The 20,872-nt window shown below is 36.7% G+C and overlaps 1 protein-coding gene across 1 annotated transcript in view; it reads left to right on the top strand.

Annotated features, from left to right (window-relative positions):
* Positions 1-20,872, top strand: part of LOC134533259 (serine/threonine-protein kinase sel-5) — a 124,590-nt gene that overhangs the window by 91,736 nt on the left and 11,982 nt on the right. The window contains exon 14 of the mRNA XM_063370691.1: positions 16,324-16,506. Coding sequence (XP_063226761.1) covers positions 16,324-16,506 — 183 coding nt within the window. The remainder of the gene's footprint in view (positions 1-16,323; positions 16,507-20,872) is intronic.

Raw genomic sequence — 20,872 nt, 5'->3', positions numbered from 1 at the left:
GGTTTACTGGGAAGAGAATAAACATATATTAGAATTGCCAGTAAACTGATAAAACTTTATACACCTCAGTAAAACAGCACACAACACTCGCCAGCCAGTGATCAGTTCCATTCAAAACATGGCCAAGGAACTCGTATAGATATGGTAGAAAACAACCGGCTATAAACGTAAGACATACGGACTCTGTTATCTTGAAATCGATGACATGTTTTTCCAGTTGATATTCACAGCGACCGACCATCCGGATGTATGCACGTCCCTTCCACCTTTGATCAAACTACCGCCGGCTATGTTTATTTTGACAGCTTAACTCAACAATAAATAAGGTTGCTTCACAGCTTGGTTAAAAAACTAGGCACGCTTCTTTTGCCCCAAACACGGAACACACTGGCTGCCGTCTTGCCCGGCATTCCCCTTCTCTCTGTTACATGCCTCGTCTCGCCCGCTCGCTCGAGCAATAACAAGGCATGGTCTATAGTTACGGCCCATGTCTGTTAAATGAACATGTTAATGACAGTTCAGTTGGACTTGGCTCTCCTTCGAAGGTACAGTTTATGCTCTGTTTGGTGGCAGTAGGTGGTCTAATATGATTTTTCTTTGATACATTTCCTTTTCAGAAGACGTCTGCCATTAATGTATATTTATATTTGAATTTTAAAACTTGTCAATTTCTTGCTTCAGACGCCTTAACATGAACTTGGTGTGAAAAACGACATATGTTGACGTATAAAGGTCCGGGGAAGGAGGCATGGGGGTGTCATTTGGTCCAAAATGTTTACAAAAACACTTCCTCCCCCTTTTTCTCCTGTCTATTATGACCCTACTCCTGAGAACCATAAAGGGTCATAACTGAGTTTTATGGTACATTAATTTTATGTTAGTACTATATGAAGTATAGTTACATACCTGTTTCAGTTCTTGAATTCTTAGCAATTTCTTAGCACAGAATCAAAGCTTAAATTGGGGTTTTAACAACTTGAGCTTGCATGAGTTACCAAATTTTGCAGATGCTAATTAGGTGCCGATAATGACTATATTAGCCTATTTCAAATGAATGTGCATCCAGATCAGTACACTCCTAGGAATTGATGTTTATTCCACTACACACTCCCTCATTTCCCTGTATGTGTAAGACAGAGTTAAAAGCATGCATGAAGGAAAGCAGTTGTGATATGATCATCCAGACCTAGGAAATGTAAGGGAAAGAGGGGAGGGGTCAGTAATGTTTTGACGAGCTGAGACGCAAGCAAGTTGGTGTGGTGCTGCAAATCTTAAAGAAAGCAAAGGTTAGGTGGTCATAAAAATATTCGTGATCACTTCATTGCGCTACTTAATGTACGTTGCGAACCTATGTGCATTTCTGTGTAACATGAAATCCCATGTTTATTTTCCTTCACTCTCCCCTTGACCTTATAAAGAAATTAATCCTTCCTGAGAAAGTTCAGTTCTGTCTTTAGCATGTTTAATCTCATTTTGTTTATGTTCCACAGTGTAAAATGCCTCTTTATTTTGACACTTCAATATTGTGACACATACATGAAAAGATTTTGCAGTGGATACTTTTATCTTCGGCACGTACACACTGTTGCTACTGACTCACACTATGAGGTGTCAGGCGTTCAGGTGGTCACTGGGAATTATCTACTTGAAAACATGCTTCTTAGCATGTCATGATTGCTGACTCTTAAGCTCTATATCTATGTGGCCAAATTTTTTTCTCCACCAGATCCATAAAGTTTCCTTTTCTTCACCACATTTTGAATGAATGTAATTGCCAGGCGGGCACTGCTTGAGTTTGCATGCAGTGTTTCTTTTCACATATTAAGTATGAGCAATCTGCTGATAGTTATGATTTACTTGTAACAATTTGACTGCTACTCTTCCAAGCTGATTAGAGTGGCTGTTATTTATGACCCCTTTCAACCACATTAAAACTGGCTTTTAATGTGTCTGTTCTCAAAATTATCTTCGGAATCCTTTTTTATGTTTTTTTTTTTTTAATTTTTCCAATGTCCAAGGACATTTGTGTTTGATTTGACATTGTTTTACGATGTTTTTTTGAGCTTCCCATACCTCTATTAAAATCTCAGTGTAATGATAATGTTTGGAAACTAAATTTATCACTGGGTAGAAATGTTACATGGATTTTAATTGAAATATTTAAACCGAATTCTAGATATCAAAGTGTGTTTTTCTTGCATTTAAAAAATCACAGTATGTTGGATAGAAACAAATAATTTAAAATGTTTTAAGTAATTCACAAACATTAACAATATACGTAGTGCTGTACTTTGCTCCCTATATTTTGTTTTCCTGGTCAAACAGGAGATTAATAAATAGTTTTTAGTTCTTAACTAACTTTTTTAAGCTCTGTTTTGTTTTGCCCATATTATTGTTTCCCCCTTTTAATTAAAATCATCCCATGTTTGTATTCATTAAATTTCTTTATGAATTATTATTGTATACTGTATTCCTTAAAGTTACTACACAAAATGTGTGGATATAAGTATTACATTGTAAAATACTGGTATGATTCCAGCGTGATTTATTGGTCTGTAAACTTTTTTGTGGCCGACCTTTGTGTTTGTGAGTGTTGGTTAAACTGTCAGTGTGATGGACAAGGCTAGTGCCTGCTGGAACAGCCCCAAACAGATTGTCAGGAACTGTGTACACTGACTAAATTATTACGGTGTATCTGTTGTACTAACACTGAACTTGTGTACATATTATGTCTACTTTGCTAAACTGTGGAGGTGTGGGTCTTTGTGTTGTGTGAACAAGGAACTGGAATTGTGTAATGTAAATTCTTTTATGTACTCTGAGCTTCTCTTTTTCTATTCTCTCTCTTCCTCTGTCGCCAACTTGCGTAACACAACTGTTCCAGTACTTTTTGCTTCGCTCTCGTATCCAGCTCTCTATCTGCTTACTTTTTGTCTTAATATTCATACTTGAAAGAAAATGCTCTCTGTAATTATAAACGCTACAAATGTTAAATAAAAGTTGTTGATCAGCAAACCATGCTTTGCATGTTTGTTTTTTCACCTGCCCTGTCCAAACGTAATACTAAATTTCTTCCTATTTACTAAAAGATAATCTGATTGGGGTGTTCCAGTTATTATTATTTTTTTTAATAAAGAGCATTCCTATTTTTATTTTAAGTTAACGTTCTGGTTATTTAATATCATCCAAATTTTTGTAAATTTTTTTTTTGCCTTTGTTAGTTTTATGTAACGTAATTTAACATAATTTAAAAATATTTTGTTAGTTTATTCTCTTTGGAAAAACCTTTGTGAAATGATGAAATTTATTTATTTATTTTGTTATCTGCAGTGTTTTACAAACATCCCTGGTCAGATTATATATAAAAAAAAATATGAACTTGTACATGCTGTTACTTGCAATACCTTACTGCTATTGTATTTTATGTACATTCTTAGGGCTCTTCCATACCTCTTTTTCTGATACCAATTCTCCATACCCTGATACCAGTACTGATACACTAGACCTCAATACTACTACTGATACTGCAATCAGCTTGTACCTTCTACAGTTATTGGCTAAACTATATGAATAATTAATATAAACATAAATTTTTTAATACATTGGAGGATGACATAATTTTTTATTTATATATGAATATAAATTAAGCTTATGGAAATATTTGTATCATTTATTAGCTAAACATCTTCATTGTTTTTTACTTGTAGCCAAACCATACTTAAATAAATAATTTTTAATATTTTCCTTTAAAAAAATACAATTAATATATATTTTACAATAAGAATATTAATTTTTAAATATCACAAAGGAACATAGTTTTCTGCGTACTGCACTTGTTTGCAAGGACACCTGTTTACCACCAGCCTTTCGCTTCGTGAATCACCGATCCAACAGCAATGCTCTCTAGAATAAATGTGACAGCAGTGCCAGAATTCTGAAAAGTCAACTTAGTAATGTTCTCTGCATCATGGTTCGAAGTGCGGAAGTTTGTTAAAACACAAATTCAAATAATATTTACCTTTTAAATTCAGCATTATAAGTCAGTTACATTTCTGGTTTGTAAATAATTTATTTCGGTTTTAGTAACAATCTCCCAAAAGCATAGTCTTATTAACTGTTACTCTAGTTGTTGGAGCGCTGTGTTGGTGAGAGAAAACGGGATGGACAGACATTCAGACACACGGACGTGAGAAAGGAAGTTCTGTTGTACCCGCAGATATCTCTGTCCGTGGGATGTTGTTATTTGCACAAACAAAAATTTGTTAACATAAAAATCACTATAACACTAAAACACCTCAGTCAGAATGTAAAACACTGTAAATTCACTTCCCTAAAATCTTAGTCCTCTTAGAGATGTAATCACGTAAACACAACAGGGAGAAGGGAAAAGGTGCAAAGTTGTAGGGTAGATTTTCTATAGATGTGTTGCGTAGTGTTTAAGTTAGCCAAGACCTTACCAACAAAGTACGTATTTACACCAAAACAGTTCATACTTTTTTTTTACCATGAACTCTTTTATTTTTAGTATAGATTTTCTTGTAATATAAAAGAACCTACAGTAAGGTGTTCTTTCCAGAAAAAAAAAGTTTTTAGTAGGCACCTATTGAGGTGTTGCAACTTAGGTTGTACAACAGTGTTTTGCTCAGAAAAAGTGTTGGCCATGGTAAAGATTTTTATGGAAATTTTCTTGTAATATGTTTTGACTTGTTGAATTAATATATAGAAAATTCAGAAGAGATGAATGGCTACAATTATCTGTGAAATGCTGTTGTGTTTGATTGTGTCCATTGATTATTTTATTCTTGGGTGAATGTGTAAAATCATGTTTTCGGAGATAGTTGCAGCCTTTGCTTCACACAAGTATAAAACATTTGATATGTAGGAATAACATTGAACTCTTAAAAAAATTTCATACATCAACAAGTGTGTATGAAACATTCAGGTACATATGTAAGCTATTATACTTTTTTTTTAATTACCATGCACTATTATTTAAAATTATGAAATTCTGATTTTAAGACTTAAAAAAATGTGTATATACATATAGAATACATAATAGATGCATTGGTGTGTTAAATACAAGTTATGTTACAAGTTATATACAAGTTATAATATAAGTTAGATGCACCTTAAACATGTATGTATGGAATTTAAATCTATCATAACAGAAACAAACTCAAATTATTTAGTTACTTTTTTTTTGTGTAAATTCCATGTAATATTTTTTTTATCTAATTAACAGTTAAAATACACTACATTTATTGATCAGATAGCTACACAAACTGATGTTTAATTTTCTTTCATGCAAAATCATCATTATCCACACTATGAATTCTCTTCCTTGAATACATTGAAGATTGCCTTCTATACATTGTCCTGAAATATGCAGTCTGCAACTGTTTTGCAGTATGCTTAACTTGGTGTACAAACTTAAACAACTGAAGTTGGGTGAGCAAAGTTAAATTCCTGTAACGTTTTGGAAAAAAGCAGTATGTTAAATGTTTGTTATCTGAATTTAAATATTTTTTTGCGCATTGTAAAATGTGGTAAGGTATTATATAAATTTTGAACATTTCTTTTGATTAAGAAAAATTTTCTATGAACTTATTATTTTGTACAGGTAGATATATAGCTTTTAGACTAACTGTATATTGATAATGTTCCCAGTGTGAATAATAAGAACACAGATTATTGGTCTCAAAAGTACTCTCAAATGGTAGTGTGATGATAGAGTAAAGGATTTGTATCTTAAAAAATAGATCACAAGTTGTTACAATGCAGGATGGGGACTTGAAACATTGTTTAGTAAAAAAATAAGTTATTTTGATGCACCTTCACTAAAAGCCTAAGTTCGAATGTAAGCATATGCACATAGGTTGTCACACCAAGTCATCTTTTCTGAGGAAAGTAAGAGAGGAGTGAACATAGAACAATGACAGATCACTTTTTGAAGTGATTTTATCACATGCCTGCTTTACCAGGCAGGTGGTGGCATGAGTAATGTTTAGACTGAGTATTTTTGTGTTGTGCTTTCGCACTGCACTTAGTCATCCTCTGTTGCTCCATTTTGCCCCTATATCAAGAGCTACAGTCTAGGTTTGATTGTGCAAATGGTTTTTTTTTTCCCCCTCAGGCCTTGTTCCCTGAAATTCTTAGGCTCAACTACATCTGAGATCTGAGCCCAAGTTTTCATATCATTGTGTAATCAATGCCTCATGTATGGATGACTCATCCACTCCCCATAAAGTGCATCTGGGATCTGCAACGAGACCCATAATGTTCAGGTGCCTTCTCAAACTGTTGTGGTCGGTAATTGCAACCTGATCTGTGCTCTGCAAAGTCAATGCTGGTTCCTCATCCTTTCTACTTATGCTCTGGGATAAAATGTCTTTCCAGACCTTCAAAGGGGCTGCTGGCACCCTTCCGAGCCAAAACATGCGAAGGTTGTGGTTGTATCCCAACACCCATGGTAGGACAAAACTTGATGAACAGGGAGTTCGTACCCAAGTGGTTCGGAGCCCACTACAATCTTTCATAAAACCCTATCAAATAAATAAATAACATTTGCCTGCGTGACTAGTGTGACCTTTCCACGGGCAGATTATTCATTCAGTGCTTCCAAGCACTTCCAGACTAGCCCTGAGTTAACCTTTACTGCCTGGCTGTGTGTACGGATACAAGTACCGGTATTGAGCAAGTCTCAGTGTGTATACACAGGTGAGTATAGCAGACACCTCAGCTTGTAGTAAAGTTATATGAATTACCATCAGGGATAGTGCAAGCTGTGTATCTAGCCACAAGACACCAGTTCCTTTACCCTCCTCGGTCTTAAACAATCTTGTAACGTACCTATTAGCACCTTGGTCTCAGGGTGCATCGGGAAGCTATATCTGGATCTTCCCTGGATGGAGACAGTACCCTGAATTTTGAGTCGAGGTTATACATAGATACCTTAGTCATTGTTCATACAGAATACATGAGCTCACTCGTGTAGTATTTAGAAGATGACTGTTTGACCTTCATGAGGATGTTTGAAGAGCCAGCATCCCGTGATCCAGAGCCTATAGGCAGTTCTCTTGGCTTTCCTGTCTATTACGATATCCAGTACTTCTGCAGTTCCACAGCACTGACAGGAGTAGTGGATGGCTACAGTTATTCCTAAGCAGGCCAAACACCAGATGTTTAGTTTCAGCACCAGACAACTGACTCTTAAGTTTGAGAGGGTTATACGATGGCACTGTAGATCCAATAAACCACTTGACTTCACCACTCCACTCCAATAGCATTTCTACAGTCACAGAATGATTTTGGAGACTTGGAAAGTTTATGCTTTCTATGTTCCTTCCAGGACAGCTTGTTATCAAATATAACACCTAGAAACTTAACCATTTCCGAGAATTATCCAGCTTTCTCTTTTTGTCACTAGCCTAAGTTCAGCCTTTGTGGGTTTACATATAGGCTGACATTTCTGCACCATTTCTCTTCATTCTTCAGAGTTGACTGCACTAGTTCTAAGACTGTATTAGAAAACTTGACAGCGACCAGAATTGAATGAGGAGATATACCCTGCAGTCTTGTGAACCATCCTGAGCAGTGTTCAATAGTTTTATTGGCATCCTTGTTCCAAAATGCAGAGGGTAATATTGTATTTTCACCATCACAAAAAATATATGCACTCACATGATATATGTACTTGTAGAAACATATACACACACATACACATGTGCTTTTTTTAAAAGAGGCTCCGTAGAACATGTGTAAATAGGATGACGTAGTAAATACAGTACAGTGTGACAAGAACTCAGCTAGCGGAGGTGCTGGATATGTCCTGTTGGGCAATTTCTGCATCCTCTAGGTAGGTTGTTGTCACACTGAACTTTATTTATTCAATCACTCATTATTTCAACTCATGTCCCATGGGTAGAGACATGCAGTTTTGGGGTTTATTTTATAGCAAAATTCGTTGTTATTTACCCTTAAAAGTGGTGTTATCATACATCAAAAGCGGTGTTATTTTTTAAATAGTTTTAGCACTATAAATTAAAAAAATTAAGCTAAGCATACCTTGAAATTTTGGACACATTCTTGCATTGTACAGTTGCACTAGCAGCAGTAATTTACAATCGAATTTACACATCACTTTTTACATACAGTAATTGAAAATATTTTAGTACCTAAACCAGCAAGAATAAATATGAAGTCTCTAAAATAGTGACATAAACACATGGAACAAAATCCTCAAACTTTAGCTCTCGAAAGCAAAAGTAGCCATGATACACAAATTAGCCTCACTTAAATTTGTCCTGCGGTCTGTTAAGACTGTGTTATATGAGGACAAAAATCGTTCACAGTCAACGTTTGCAGAAGGCATCCAGATGGCTTCAAGGCAGCTGGAAGCAAACAATGGCTGTGACAGCTTTACTACATTCAATGACTTCACTACGTCCACTGAATTGTCTGTTTCCATTTGTTTTGTAACAATGTCCTGAAGCTGACCAAAACCAGCTGTTAATTCTTCAGTGCTTATGGAGTAGAGACTATGGACAGTTTTCAGTTTCTGCACCATTTCTGGGTTTAATTTAGCAAGCAACAAACTTTCCTGACTAAAAATTTGAATTGCTTCAAATCTCTTTCTACTTGGGTCAGTTGTCATGAGAGAGTTCAGTTTGGAAAGGGCTTGTGTTGCTGTTCTTGTGATGGACACTTTAGCTTCAGCAGCTTTAGCGGGGGGCATGTTAGACAAAGCTCTACTGGTTGCCTCAAAATAAATGCCACGAGTGATGTTTTCAAATTTTTTTTTTATACCTTGCAAGTCCCCATATAGTGAATGGGCAGTTGGATACAAAGAACCTTCAAGTTTCTGTATTAGCTCTACAAGGCTCTTGGCATGCTCTTTCACAAAGACAGCTTGACAAAGAATGAGAGAAATGTCATTTTCTGTGAGTGAACACAGAAACTCAACCCCTGAATTTTGTGTTGCCTTTAGTTCATCTGTTTTGCAGAAATCAACAATGTCATGTATGTAGTCTGCTACATAAAAAACGCTGTTGAACCAGGAATTCCATCTAGTAACAACAGGAAGTGGGAACAATGGACGTTTCTCTCCATGCTTTTCTTCAAGAAAGCTAGCATACAGGTGCCTTCTTTTCCTGGTGTTGTTGAACACATTTTTTATTTTGCTCATAGCATTGTTCAACTCAGGCAACTCTTTCACCCAGACATTGCCAACTAGATTTAACTTATGTGCCCAGCACTGGACATGCGTTAACTGGTCTCCAAGGATTACTTCGAGAGTACTAACAGCCTTGGTCATATAACGAGCAGCATCGGTTACTACTGAGAGCACATCACCATACTGTACATTGTACATTTTGAGTGAATCTAAAATTGCCCTCACACAGTTTGTGGCATTAGCAGCTTCAAGAAAGTGAACTCCTGCAACAAATATTTCTGGTTTATCCTGTTGAAGATTCAGAATTCTAAATAAAACAACAAATACACACCTACCCATTTTATCTGTTGTTTCGTCGCACAGTATGTCAATTTTTTTGTCCTTTAATGCAGTTTTGGCATCTTCAATTCTGCATTTGGCTATGTCCCCTACATATTTCTCACGGACTGTTCTCGCAAGTGGCATGTCTCCAGCACCTTCGATGTATTTGTTCAGCCATGCCCTGATATTAGGATCATCAAGCTTTTCAAGGGGTATATTTGCCTTTATAAAGGTCTCTGCTGTTTCCTTTATAAATTCCAACTTTTTGTCTTTTTGGACATTATTTTTTGCTGTCTGAAACGCTGAAGATATTGACGACTGGCGTTCAGACGCACTAGATGAGCCTTGCAATGAAGAGAGACGCTTCTTGTGTTTTTCACTGCCTACATGTTTTTCACATGAGTCTTTCCTATCCCAAGAGACGGTGACATTACAGTGACGACAAAAAAGTGTGGTTGAATCACTAGCATAAAGTCCGTGTTGAGAAAATTCAGAGGCTCGCTGTTTTGCAGTTACCGGCACTTTAGGCATTTTAATAGGCCTAATGTTTTAGCCGACCTTTAAATTGTACACCTTTAATTTATTTCACAGACGTTGAAAACTATCTGTAACAAAATTCGACCCGTTAAACTTTAACTTGCGCACAACAGAATGTTACGAATCGTCACCGTGTTTGCATTTTAAATTTGGTATTTGGTTAATAAAAATGGACGCAATGGACAAACAACGCTAAAGACTATATAAGAGAACAACGCTTCGAGAAACAACCTGCTGTAAACACCGTGATAATCGACTGTCCAGGCGAGCCGAATATCAAAATACAGCAAAACCCCTTATTTGCACTTTTCATGGGGACAAAGTAAAAAAGTGTAAAAAGCGGGAAAGTGTAAATAAAGGGAAAAGTAAGAAATACGTTAAAGTTAATTAAAATACAGTCGCATCCTGCCGCGTTCAGAACGGGCTACATTACACAGTAAAAATAAATAAAAAAGGGGCGCAAATTGATGAAAATTTACCGTCAATTGCGCGCCTTGCGCGGAGAAAGGTCATTGTACTCGATCATCTGTTGTTACAGTGCGGCCCAGTGCGGCGTCTGTTCTCTGAGCTGCGCATGCGCAGTATAACTCATTCAATGCTCCGCCCAGACTCGTGACCTTCCATCAGCAGCCAGCCAATAGAAGCGAGCCTAGCGGAAAAAAATATAAGCTCCACCTCCCGTGTACCAGTTTTGTCCAGTTCTAATACCAGTTTATTGGTATACGCACCCGCTTACTCGCTGCCGTGACATGTTCAAGTTTACGTTCATCTTGATGTCTTGATACCAATAATTAATAATTTACGATCCCCACAAATAAATGGTTAGTTTAAAAAATATGCGTCAACAGTATAATACTTCCGAAATTATATAATACGTATAAAACAGTTACCAAGATTCCACTCATTTTATCTTGTGAAGTTCATGTCTCGTACCAGTATTTCGGCTAAGTTGTGACATAAATACAGTATCAGCACTTACAATGTTACGATCAGCCACGTAATATTTCCGACATTTCCGTTACGTTTCTATATTCGTGAGTTTACGTTTTTCCCTAGTACATTTTAGATTGTCTCCTGCTGTAATTACTCGGACTTTTACACGCCTAGGCTTAAATTGTTACATGTTTAGAAATAAAAGCAACTTTTCATGTTATAAAATACACTGTGTGGGTAGTTATCTTTGGTTTTTTGTTGTTTCACGTTTGTTACTGTATTTACAAATTGAATTGCCGTGTTCGAATGAGGAAAATGTTCTGACTGTTCGCCGAAAATTCAAGGATTTCGCGTTATTATCCAAAATGTGAGAAATTCGCGTTATTCTTAAAAATGTACTCAAATTCGCGTAAAAATTCGTTTTATCGCAATCGCGAAATATGCATGTCTCTACCCATGGGGCCTCTTAAAAAACTCACCCAGTATAGATTTGAATAGCTGTACACTGTAGACACACACACACACATACACACACACACACACACACACACACACACACACACATATATATATATATATATATATATATATATATATATATATATATATATATATATATATATATATATATGAGGTTTTTTAAAGAATGTGTCAGTATTTTTAAACAGCGTGCCAACAGATACTGAGGATATGCTGTGATCGGCAGGCACACAAGCATGTTCTAACACTGTAATGAACTTGCTCTGTGCATTAGTCGTTGAGTGGCAGTCACTGAAGTTATAAGTTGCAGACACTGTTGGTCACATTGCAGACTAGGCTTGAAGTAATTAATAGAAGTTTGGGTTTACATGTGAAATTTTGAATATGACTTTCACAAGCGATAACCACTGACTCGGCAGATGCTTAACCAAACTAACAAGGGTGGCTGCTGGTGACAAACTCAATGCATTGAGTAGTTTAAGGGTTTTAAAACGAGCCTGATGTTTGTCGACAAAGATTCAAGATCTGGACTGTCTTACTTGTCAACAGAAAACCACACATTGATGAAAGTACAGTAGAACCCTGTTATAATGTTCCTGCTTGTAACATCTTATCTTTTAAGTCCTAATATTTCCCCTATAAGAAGAATGTATTTATTTCCTGTTTACGTTTCATGAATGGTGCATTTCCTGTTTATAATATTTGGTTTTTTGAGTTTAATGAGTGCAAAAAATGTTTTTAAAAAAACCTAACTATTCCAACACTTATTACATCTGTGAAGACATCTGTGAAGTTTAACACGTGAAACTGTTTACTTTACAATTTACATATGTTTTTGTTTACAATCATTGCTATACCATATATGTAGATTGTTCAAATGGGATTGTATACAAAAACAAAAATGTAAGTTGCCAGAACACCTTTGCTACACGTTAGTGCTAGCTAATTCTGTGTATTCGATATATCGAAGGTACGTAATACATAACGTAATCAGTTACGTGTCAGTTGACACCCTTGTCTTGAACAAAAATAACAAATCATTTCTTTCCTTGCCATTCTGGTGTGCTTTCATTTTGCCAACTGTTACATGATAGCAAAAATAAAATTATGTTTTCTATTGCTGATAGTTTAATTAATTTAACACATGTTCAAGTGGCGAAGGAATTAAGACATCGGCATTTCCACATTTAACTTCATCGTCACGAATCGTGAGACAATTTTACATAGATGCTACCGTGTGTCTTTAAAGACAAATAAAATAAAAGCTGGAAGTATGAGGAATTTGAAGAAAAATTGTTGGCTTGGTTAAGCAAACTTGAGCATCAAATGAACTCATCAGTGTTTTTAGCATAATATTTATTTACATAGCTTGATGAGTCCATTGGTAAAAAGTTCAAATACTGACAAGTGCTAAATTGATATTTCCTGCTTATAATGGTTTTTTTTTTTTCTTTTACCCCCCCTGAAAAACATTTTACATGGTTGTACTGTACCTGCTGAGATTCTTGGAGATAATTGTTTTGTGTCAGTGAATGTCCTTAGAAAGTTCTCACAAGTATGGATCTTGCAATGAAATTTTGACTGAAAGGCTAACACTCTGTCACGTTGGCGTAGAATTTGAGGTTGCATTGGTTGACTGGTGATTAAAAATATATTCAAATTGAAATCAGCCTTGAATTGCTTTCCCAAAGAACTACAAACTGTCTCAAGACCATCGTAACAGAAGCTGAGATATGTTACGCACTGCTCTGGCAAAACGTTCGTGCCACTTGTGCCTCATCCAGCCTGTTACCCAGACTTGGCCCTGACACTTGCTTTCCTCTTCCCTCATACTGGAACTACGTTGTTTCCAGGCTGTGGAAGAACAACTGCATGCCATCAGACCTTGTGAACTATTGGTAGTTTGGAATAACAACACTGCTCATTGTGGAGTTGCCCCCTGCAGGTTATACTTGTAGGTTACCAGCTGTGGACCTTCCTTTCTGTTTTTGCTCATGATGTGTCGACCTCCTCCGAATTCTTTTTGTTTCTCCCCGCTTCTGTTTCGGCCAGCCTCCGCTAGTGCGACGGGCGGTGCTGAGAGTAGCCTTCTCGGTTGCCGTGCCAGGGGATCACGTGTTCGCCAGCGGGGCTGCAAGCTAACACGGTGGTATAGAGCTGATGTTGTTCAAGTGTAACTTGTAATTTGGCATGCCTTGTCTCTCATGCCCTTGCTCGATTGGGGTTGCGGGTCTGTTGATCAGAATGAGCTACAAATGCCCTTTCTTTTGGTTTTCCCTTTCAAAATTGTGTTTGGTGTTATTGGTTTGTTATCTCTTCTGCAACATCGAGGATTTGACTGCCATTCACGGCAGCCCAGCTTTGGGCTTGTTGTATTGTATCGCCTGTTGTCTTTTCTTTGTTTTAGTGGTTGTGTTTCTCATAAGCAGCGTATTTACAATTCAAGGCTTTAGGGTCGTGGGGTTTTCATCTGATTCACTGTTTCTCTGGTTGACTCGTTGCCCAATTAATTAAGTCACTTGGCGGTGAATTTGTTCTAGTTAAGTGTAAATGTATTCAAACATTTTGTTAAGGTTATTTCATTGTAAAGTTTTTGAGACCAGGATACAGACAGTGAACAACCTTAACTCTTTTATCTTCACCTCGTAGTTTTATGCCACGTCCCTGGTGTGTCTAGGTGTTTGTTGGAGGGGGGATGGCAGTTCTACCAATATTTTTAATCAGGAAATGCCCTATTTTATTTTTAGGTCACTGGATTATAAATTGTCTTTCAATGCAAGTGGTTGGTTTTTAAAAGTTTTCCTGGGAACCCCTCACATGCAAATGATGAGTTACCGAAGCAGTAGCCAGACGATGGTTACTCGCCTCTACCATTGTTAAGGCGTTATACTCTCTCACTGGTTAACTGTTAGCTCTGGCACTTTGGTTCACCTTCCACCATCCCTCGACTAAAGAAATCTTTGTCACATTCAGTGGAAGCCTTGTTTGGAAAACCATGTAGCATGTAGTTACTCAGAAATCCTAACTCCTAAGTATTCTGTTTCAAAGGTTCGATCCTAAAGCTCTCTGTGACCAGGATCATCGGACCAAGCACCAGTTCTGTGTGTCTCCTCCCAGCAGCTCGCGCCGGGCCAGACTACTTCCCTCTCCCCATGAGAACAGTGATGTACGGGTTGGAAACCAGCTCCCGGGGGTTCGACATGTGTGTCTAACCCCGAGCTAGGGCGAAGGACCATATCCCTCTGTCTCTTCATCCCAGTCACGAAGGACGACCACGACGGGAGTGCACAGTGTCTCTATAGCAGTTGAGAAACTTCATCCCTCCTGATGGGAAACACGGTGCTGCCTGAGATGTTGCCAGTCCGCAGTCTTGTTCCTAATCTATGCTCCAAGAGAGGAGAGCTGTCAACCTCTGCGTGTTCTGAGATCCCTTCACTATTCTTGCTTCACCGGTTTTTCCTACTCAGTTCAGAATAATAAACAATTTTTTTTTTCAAACAAAATTGCTATTTAAATTTCTTTCCCTTTAATGCTTCGGAATCCACTTGAATTTTACTTCCTTGCTTTGGCTATTATTTCCAACTCTACTTTCTTAAATTTTTTTGAATTGTATCAAAAATTATGTTAGATGGTGTTTATGACTTTTTTTTCTGTTAGTGCATTAACACATTAACATCATAATATTTATAGCATTTTCAATTTCCTCAAAATATTATGCTCTCAATAAAACTACAAGTTCAATATTAAATAAAATTTATGATTTGGCTTTCACTGACGTGTTAATGCATTTATGTTATTCAACTTTTTTTTAGATGTTGTCATGGTATTTCTTAGCCACAAATGAAGCACACTGGGTTCATAGCATTTATTTTCTTGTATTAAATGGTTAAATTTTCTCAGATATTGTACACCAATGGTTCATCATACAAAATAATTCTTTCTGAACCATTGCCTGCTAGCCTTACACTTCAGGACAAGTATATGGGGTAAATGAATAAAAAGAGACTGTAAATTTCTGTAGCCAAAATTTTTAAAATAGAAAAATTTCAGCGTACAAAAATTTTTATTTTACAAAATACTTTTAAACAAAGATGAACAGGTGACATTAGCAATGAAATAAAAATAAATGGAAATGTAGACTTTGAAATATCACAGCAGCTACATGTGACATGCGGGCATAAAAAAGTTCTCTAATGATTGATTTGTATGTGTTTTTCAAAGGAAATTTGGTTAAGACCAGAATTATAAAATTATGACTGACTTAATTAATGCATTGTACAATCAACGTAATTATTCTTAGAATTGATGATAGCTTGTTATGTGTATTAAACTTAGAATTACACCCTAGAACAATCTCGGCTCTATATTGTAAAATATACTTTTATTGATACAAACTGCATTTAACCAATTACACAAAAGGAAAAAAATTACGTCTCTCTTTTGGTCTTAACGTGGCTCGAAACAAAACAGACTGTCATTGTTATTCTGTGGCGTGGACGAAGTCAAAAAGTATAAGCCACACCGAGAAGTGAGCTAGTCAGATAGACTGCCAGATGGACTATCTTTTCAGAGCTCCCGTGATGAGGCACAGAACCGGGAGGGGAAGGTAAGAAAGCGGGTAAAAAAAAGGAGGGGGGGGGGGGGGCAGTCAGGGAATACAAATGATGAACAGAGAAACCAGGCCCAAAAATGTATAGTTTTGTATCAACCTCAATTTACTTGCTGACAATTTACAAGGTTCACGAAGAACAAAATCTTTCCCCAGCTTTCCCAAAGTTTCATTGGTATTTTTGAGGGTTGAAGAATGTTGCAATGTGTGATGCTGTTTCTGCCGCAGCTAGTGAAGGTTGCAGGTGTGAGGTGTGGTGTTGCGTGTCCAGAGAAGAGCGGAGGGGCGCCGGTGGTCGCGATCAGCGACAGCGAGGACTCGTCCCCGGGACCCGTTGTCACCTCGCCACCCTTCGTGCGGGCGCCCGCGGAGGACCGCTCCAAGTACGAGAAGCTCACCTGCAACCTGGACGAGGTGTCGTCCGACGACAGCCCTGACAGCCAGCAGGACGCAGGTCAGTTGTGTCTGAACCTCTCGCGCTCCGTGGCATGCACCTGGCAACAGAGGACAGAGCTTACGGCAGAAATTGTGCGTCGGAAAGAGAGAGAAAATGCCCATTTAAATGCACACTGCAATCTAGGCATGAGATGCGCTACAGCATGCCACAGTGTCTACTGTGGTGGATCCTATGGAACGAAAATAGTTTGTTTGTGCGTATGCAATGAGCTCCACTACCGGCAGTATCTTCCACTTCAAACACAACTCACTTTAAAAATAAACTTATTCTATTCCAGTAACAGTGAATCTGCAGCGTTGAATCAGTGCAGGTGTTGTTGAAGCTCGCTGACACTTTCAAATGCTTGAAATCCTGGAAAAGTTATGTAAACCCCCCCAGTGATAGCAACTCGAGGAGACAATGTCATGCCCCAGTCTGCCATCACTCAGACTGTGAAAAAAATATTTTTTTCATTTGGTGTTTTAGTGTGTAGTCAAACACTACAAAATATGTGAAAGTTTGTAATTTAAATTTTCAAGAAATACAGGAAGTGGAGAGGAAACTAAATCAGCAATGGCAATGGTGGAGGCCTTGATTTATTTCATAAAATTGAAAAATACAATAGGTCAACTATTTTAAAAATTACTCAAGGAAATGTGAAATTTTGATGAGGGAAATTTTTTTTAAATTTGTGTGGACACTAGACGTGAGTTGAGATTCCAACCTAACAGTGTGTACTTTATTTAAATTATTTGCTCAGGACTTGTAGCATTATTAGGTAACGGTAGTGGTAAACAGCATAATGTCAAACCAGCTGCTTCTAGTAAAAGACAAAACACATTACATTTTGTGAGCAATGATGTCATCCACCGGAAGGCTTGAGAGAGCTGTCCTCTGCCTTCTCTGAACATGAACATGAACATGAACATGAACATGTGTTCATGTGTAACTCCAACAGATGTTTTTGCATTATAAAACTGAAAAAGTTTCTCTCTGTTATTTGTTGTTTCTTTGACTATTTTTACATTAACAAAAGTGAAGTGACTATAAATAAATTAATATTTTTGAATGCAACAAAACCCACGACCCTACAAACGCTGACGAAATGTGAAATTCCAATAAAGTGTGTTGACAGTATCTTGCTAAGTTATTTTTATAAGTAAAGTTTGCAACATTTTGCAGCAATCAACCATGATGATATTCAACAGTTTCAATTATAGTGGTTTTGCTGAAGTCTAAATTGCTCAAAATCTTGTCTTTAGCTGCACTGGAGAACCATCAGCGTTTTAAAAACCGAAAGTCTCGCCTTGCTAAGCTATGTACCTGTGTCTACACCCTAGAACAACCCTGTTGCATGAACTAGCCATCTGAACCTAAGCACTTGTTTACTGTTCACTGAGCACTTGTTTCAATACACTCTATGTAGTTAGATCATGTCCAGTAATATGTTTAAACTGGGATGTACACATTTATATTGTACAATGACTCTTACCCTCGGTTTTGATCATTACACAAAGTGATATTCAACAGCTTCAGTACACTTCGGTTGCAAACAAATATTCCTTATTTCTGAGTGTAAGTACTTGTAATCAAATCGAACATGAATAATAAATTATTCTGTTTGATACTTTAAATTTTGAATATTGGCACAGGCCTAGTCGCGATCCTGATATCTTCTGTGCCGTTGTCATTTTGTAAACAACTTATAATTAAAAAATCTTAGTGTATCATTATTATAATTGAGATGCTCATTTTGCCTGAAATGTAATTTTTGACTGTATGATAACAGTACGAACTTTGAAAGAGAACAGGACACAAGACATTCTCTCTCTTCTCCACTGCTGATTACCCCTTGGTTTTTCATGTACAATCTCTTTCATACATAATTTTAGTATCTCATTGTATTTCTTTTATTTCTTCTTCAAGATTTTTAAGTGTGTCCGCTCATTAAAATTCACTCCTATGTAAAATGGCTAAGGGAAAGCTAATGATTTTATTTCTTACTCGTGAAATATTGAAGTCTATTAAAGTATAGTATATTGAATCTGCCATTCTACTGTTAGAATAGCTGTGGAGTTTTTCACTTGTGTGTATCAGGATATTTGTTGTGATCTCTGCTGAGTAATGTGTTTATTTACATGCTTAACTTTCAAGGACTCAAAAGTTGTAAGTAGAAGAAGTCTAAATTTATCTATTAAATTAAAAGAATATTTAAAAATATTATTCACAGATGTTTATTTAGCTTTTCAATATTTGTGGAATGTATTGATTGGAGAAAAGTAACTTAGTTAACGTATCATTTTATTAACAGTAATAACTATATCATATTAGGATTTAATTTAAAAATAGAACCTCTAATATTTATTGTTTTTTTTTTGGGGTCATAAATCTTAAAGTGTGCAATTAATAAATCTTTGCTTCTATAAAATGGCACCAGCATCTATGGCTTACTTCGTGACCCTTATATAACCATATGTAATGGGTTGGGGCAGTGGTGAAACACTGAGGCTTACATTCCCGAGAACCCAGGTATTAAACCCAGTGTGGTTTCTCAAAGACATTTCAAGCAAATGCTAATGTTTTATTACCATTCATGAACAATTTCTTCCCTATTTTTCTTGATGGTGTTTGTGTGTCCCATTTACTTCAGGCAGCAAATTGTGAAACAAATGTACAACACACCAACAGCAAAACTTGTGTGCTTAAAGCATTATCCATTAGTTTAATATGAGTCATGAATCTTGAGACACATGTTAATGCACCTTTGCTTTTGGTTATCGTTTGGAACTAAATTCTCCATAAATAATCTCCTGGAAAACAAAATAACTAATTGTAAAACATAGTTTTTAATGCCTTTTATGATTGTGTGTCTCATCCTGTGTGGATGAGTCCGCAAATGACTTCGACATTCTCATCCATTTTTTTGGTGTTTGAATTTTCCTGGATGCTTAACTATTTTCAAGTGAGACTCAACCACAACCAGCCGTAGAACATTCATGCTGCTTAGAAACATCTATCCAGCTGAAAGAATGTACACTAGTGTCATGAATCATTGAAGGTTTATCTGGCTGCATGCAATACTGTATAACCATGTATCATCACAATCACTGACAAAGAAAGTAGATACTTGATTATAAAATATATCTTTAATAACAAGATCACATTGCACTACTTCATGTTACAGGACAAACTCTTGGTTTTAATTATTTTTTGTTCGGCCAAGCCCTTCACAATCAGTCCAAAATCTTCCAAACTGTCCTGTTGTAGTTAATGTTTAAAAATGGATGGTTCCTTATCTCCTACAATTAAGCCTGAAAAAAGGGATAATGATAAACTCAAAAGCTACTTCTGTATCTGATGCTTTTGGTTGAAATATGATTTTTTGCCGCCTAAAAATTCCTACAACAATAGGCTCTATACGAAAGTAAATTCTTCACAACTTTCTCGGCAAACATATCTCAAAAATGATGCTTCGTAGAGAAAAAAAAGCATGGAATAAAACTTGTAAATTATATTAAATACATACATACATTTTTTTGCATATTTAATTATCGAATTTTTGTTGGCACATCTCCATATTCCATGCTGCGTGGCTGTTTTATACATCTTCCGCTGTAACTCCAAGCCCTTCTGATGGCTGTCAGCTACTGGAAGAGCGAAGTTGAAAAACTACTTGCTCTGCCTCTAAACTGCATCACTTACGCCACTTTACCTCCTGAACCGTCTAGGGTTGAAAGGTGAGACAAAATAACTCTTGGGAACGCAATGGGGAGTGAGAGAGAAACAAGGCCACCTCCTCCCCCTGTTCCTTCTCATGGCCAGGCGACCAGGTCTGCTTATCACTGCATTCATTATGTGCTGTCGGTGGTTTATGGTCAATGATTATAAATGTCTTAGAATTAAAATAAATTTAGGAAGGCATGCCGGGTTTTAATAAACCCGTAGGTCAGAAATCACCAGAGGTGAAACCATTGTGACACAATTAAATTTAAATTCAATACAGGCTCAACAGTAATGCCTATACAGAGTGGATCATTGTCACTACCAGGTAATAAACTAAAAGAGAAAAACGTGTTTCGTTTTGCCTTTATTACTAATAGTGTTTCTTTTTTTATTTGGTTTTGGAAAAGAGAGACATAGAAAACATTTAAAGATTAATCAATTTAACAAGACAAATAGAAAAACATTGGCCAACTTACAAAAAATGCATTATGAATTTGTTACATTATTGAGTTCAAGTTATAAAGATACCATGAACTTATAATATTTTAGCCCATTGATACGTTGTACAGTTAATGATTAGTTGTCACATGTTTGTTTCGTAGGCTCGAAATTAGTTGTTCTAGGGCTGGAATTGACTTGTTACGAAAGCAAACTGAAGATG

The sequence above is a fragment of the Bacillus rossius genome, chromosome 6 (genome assembly GCF_032445375.1).
Source record: "Bacillus rossius redtenbacheri isolate Brsri chromosome 6, Brsri_v3, whole genome shotgun sequence".
NCBI lineage: Eukaryota > Metazoa > Arthropoda > Insecta > Phasmatodea > Bacillidae > Bacillus > Bacillus rossius.
Note: the sequence above shows the minus strand (reverse complement) of the source record. Positions and strands in the feature narration are given on the sequence as shown.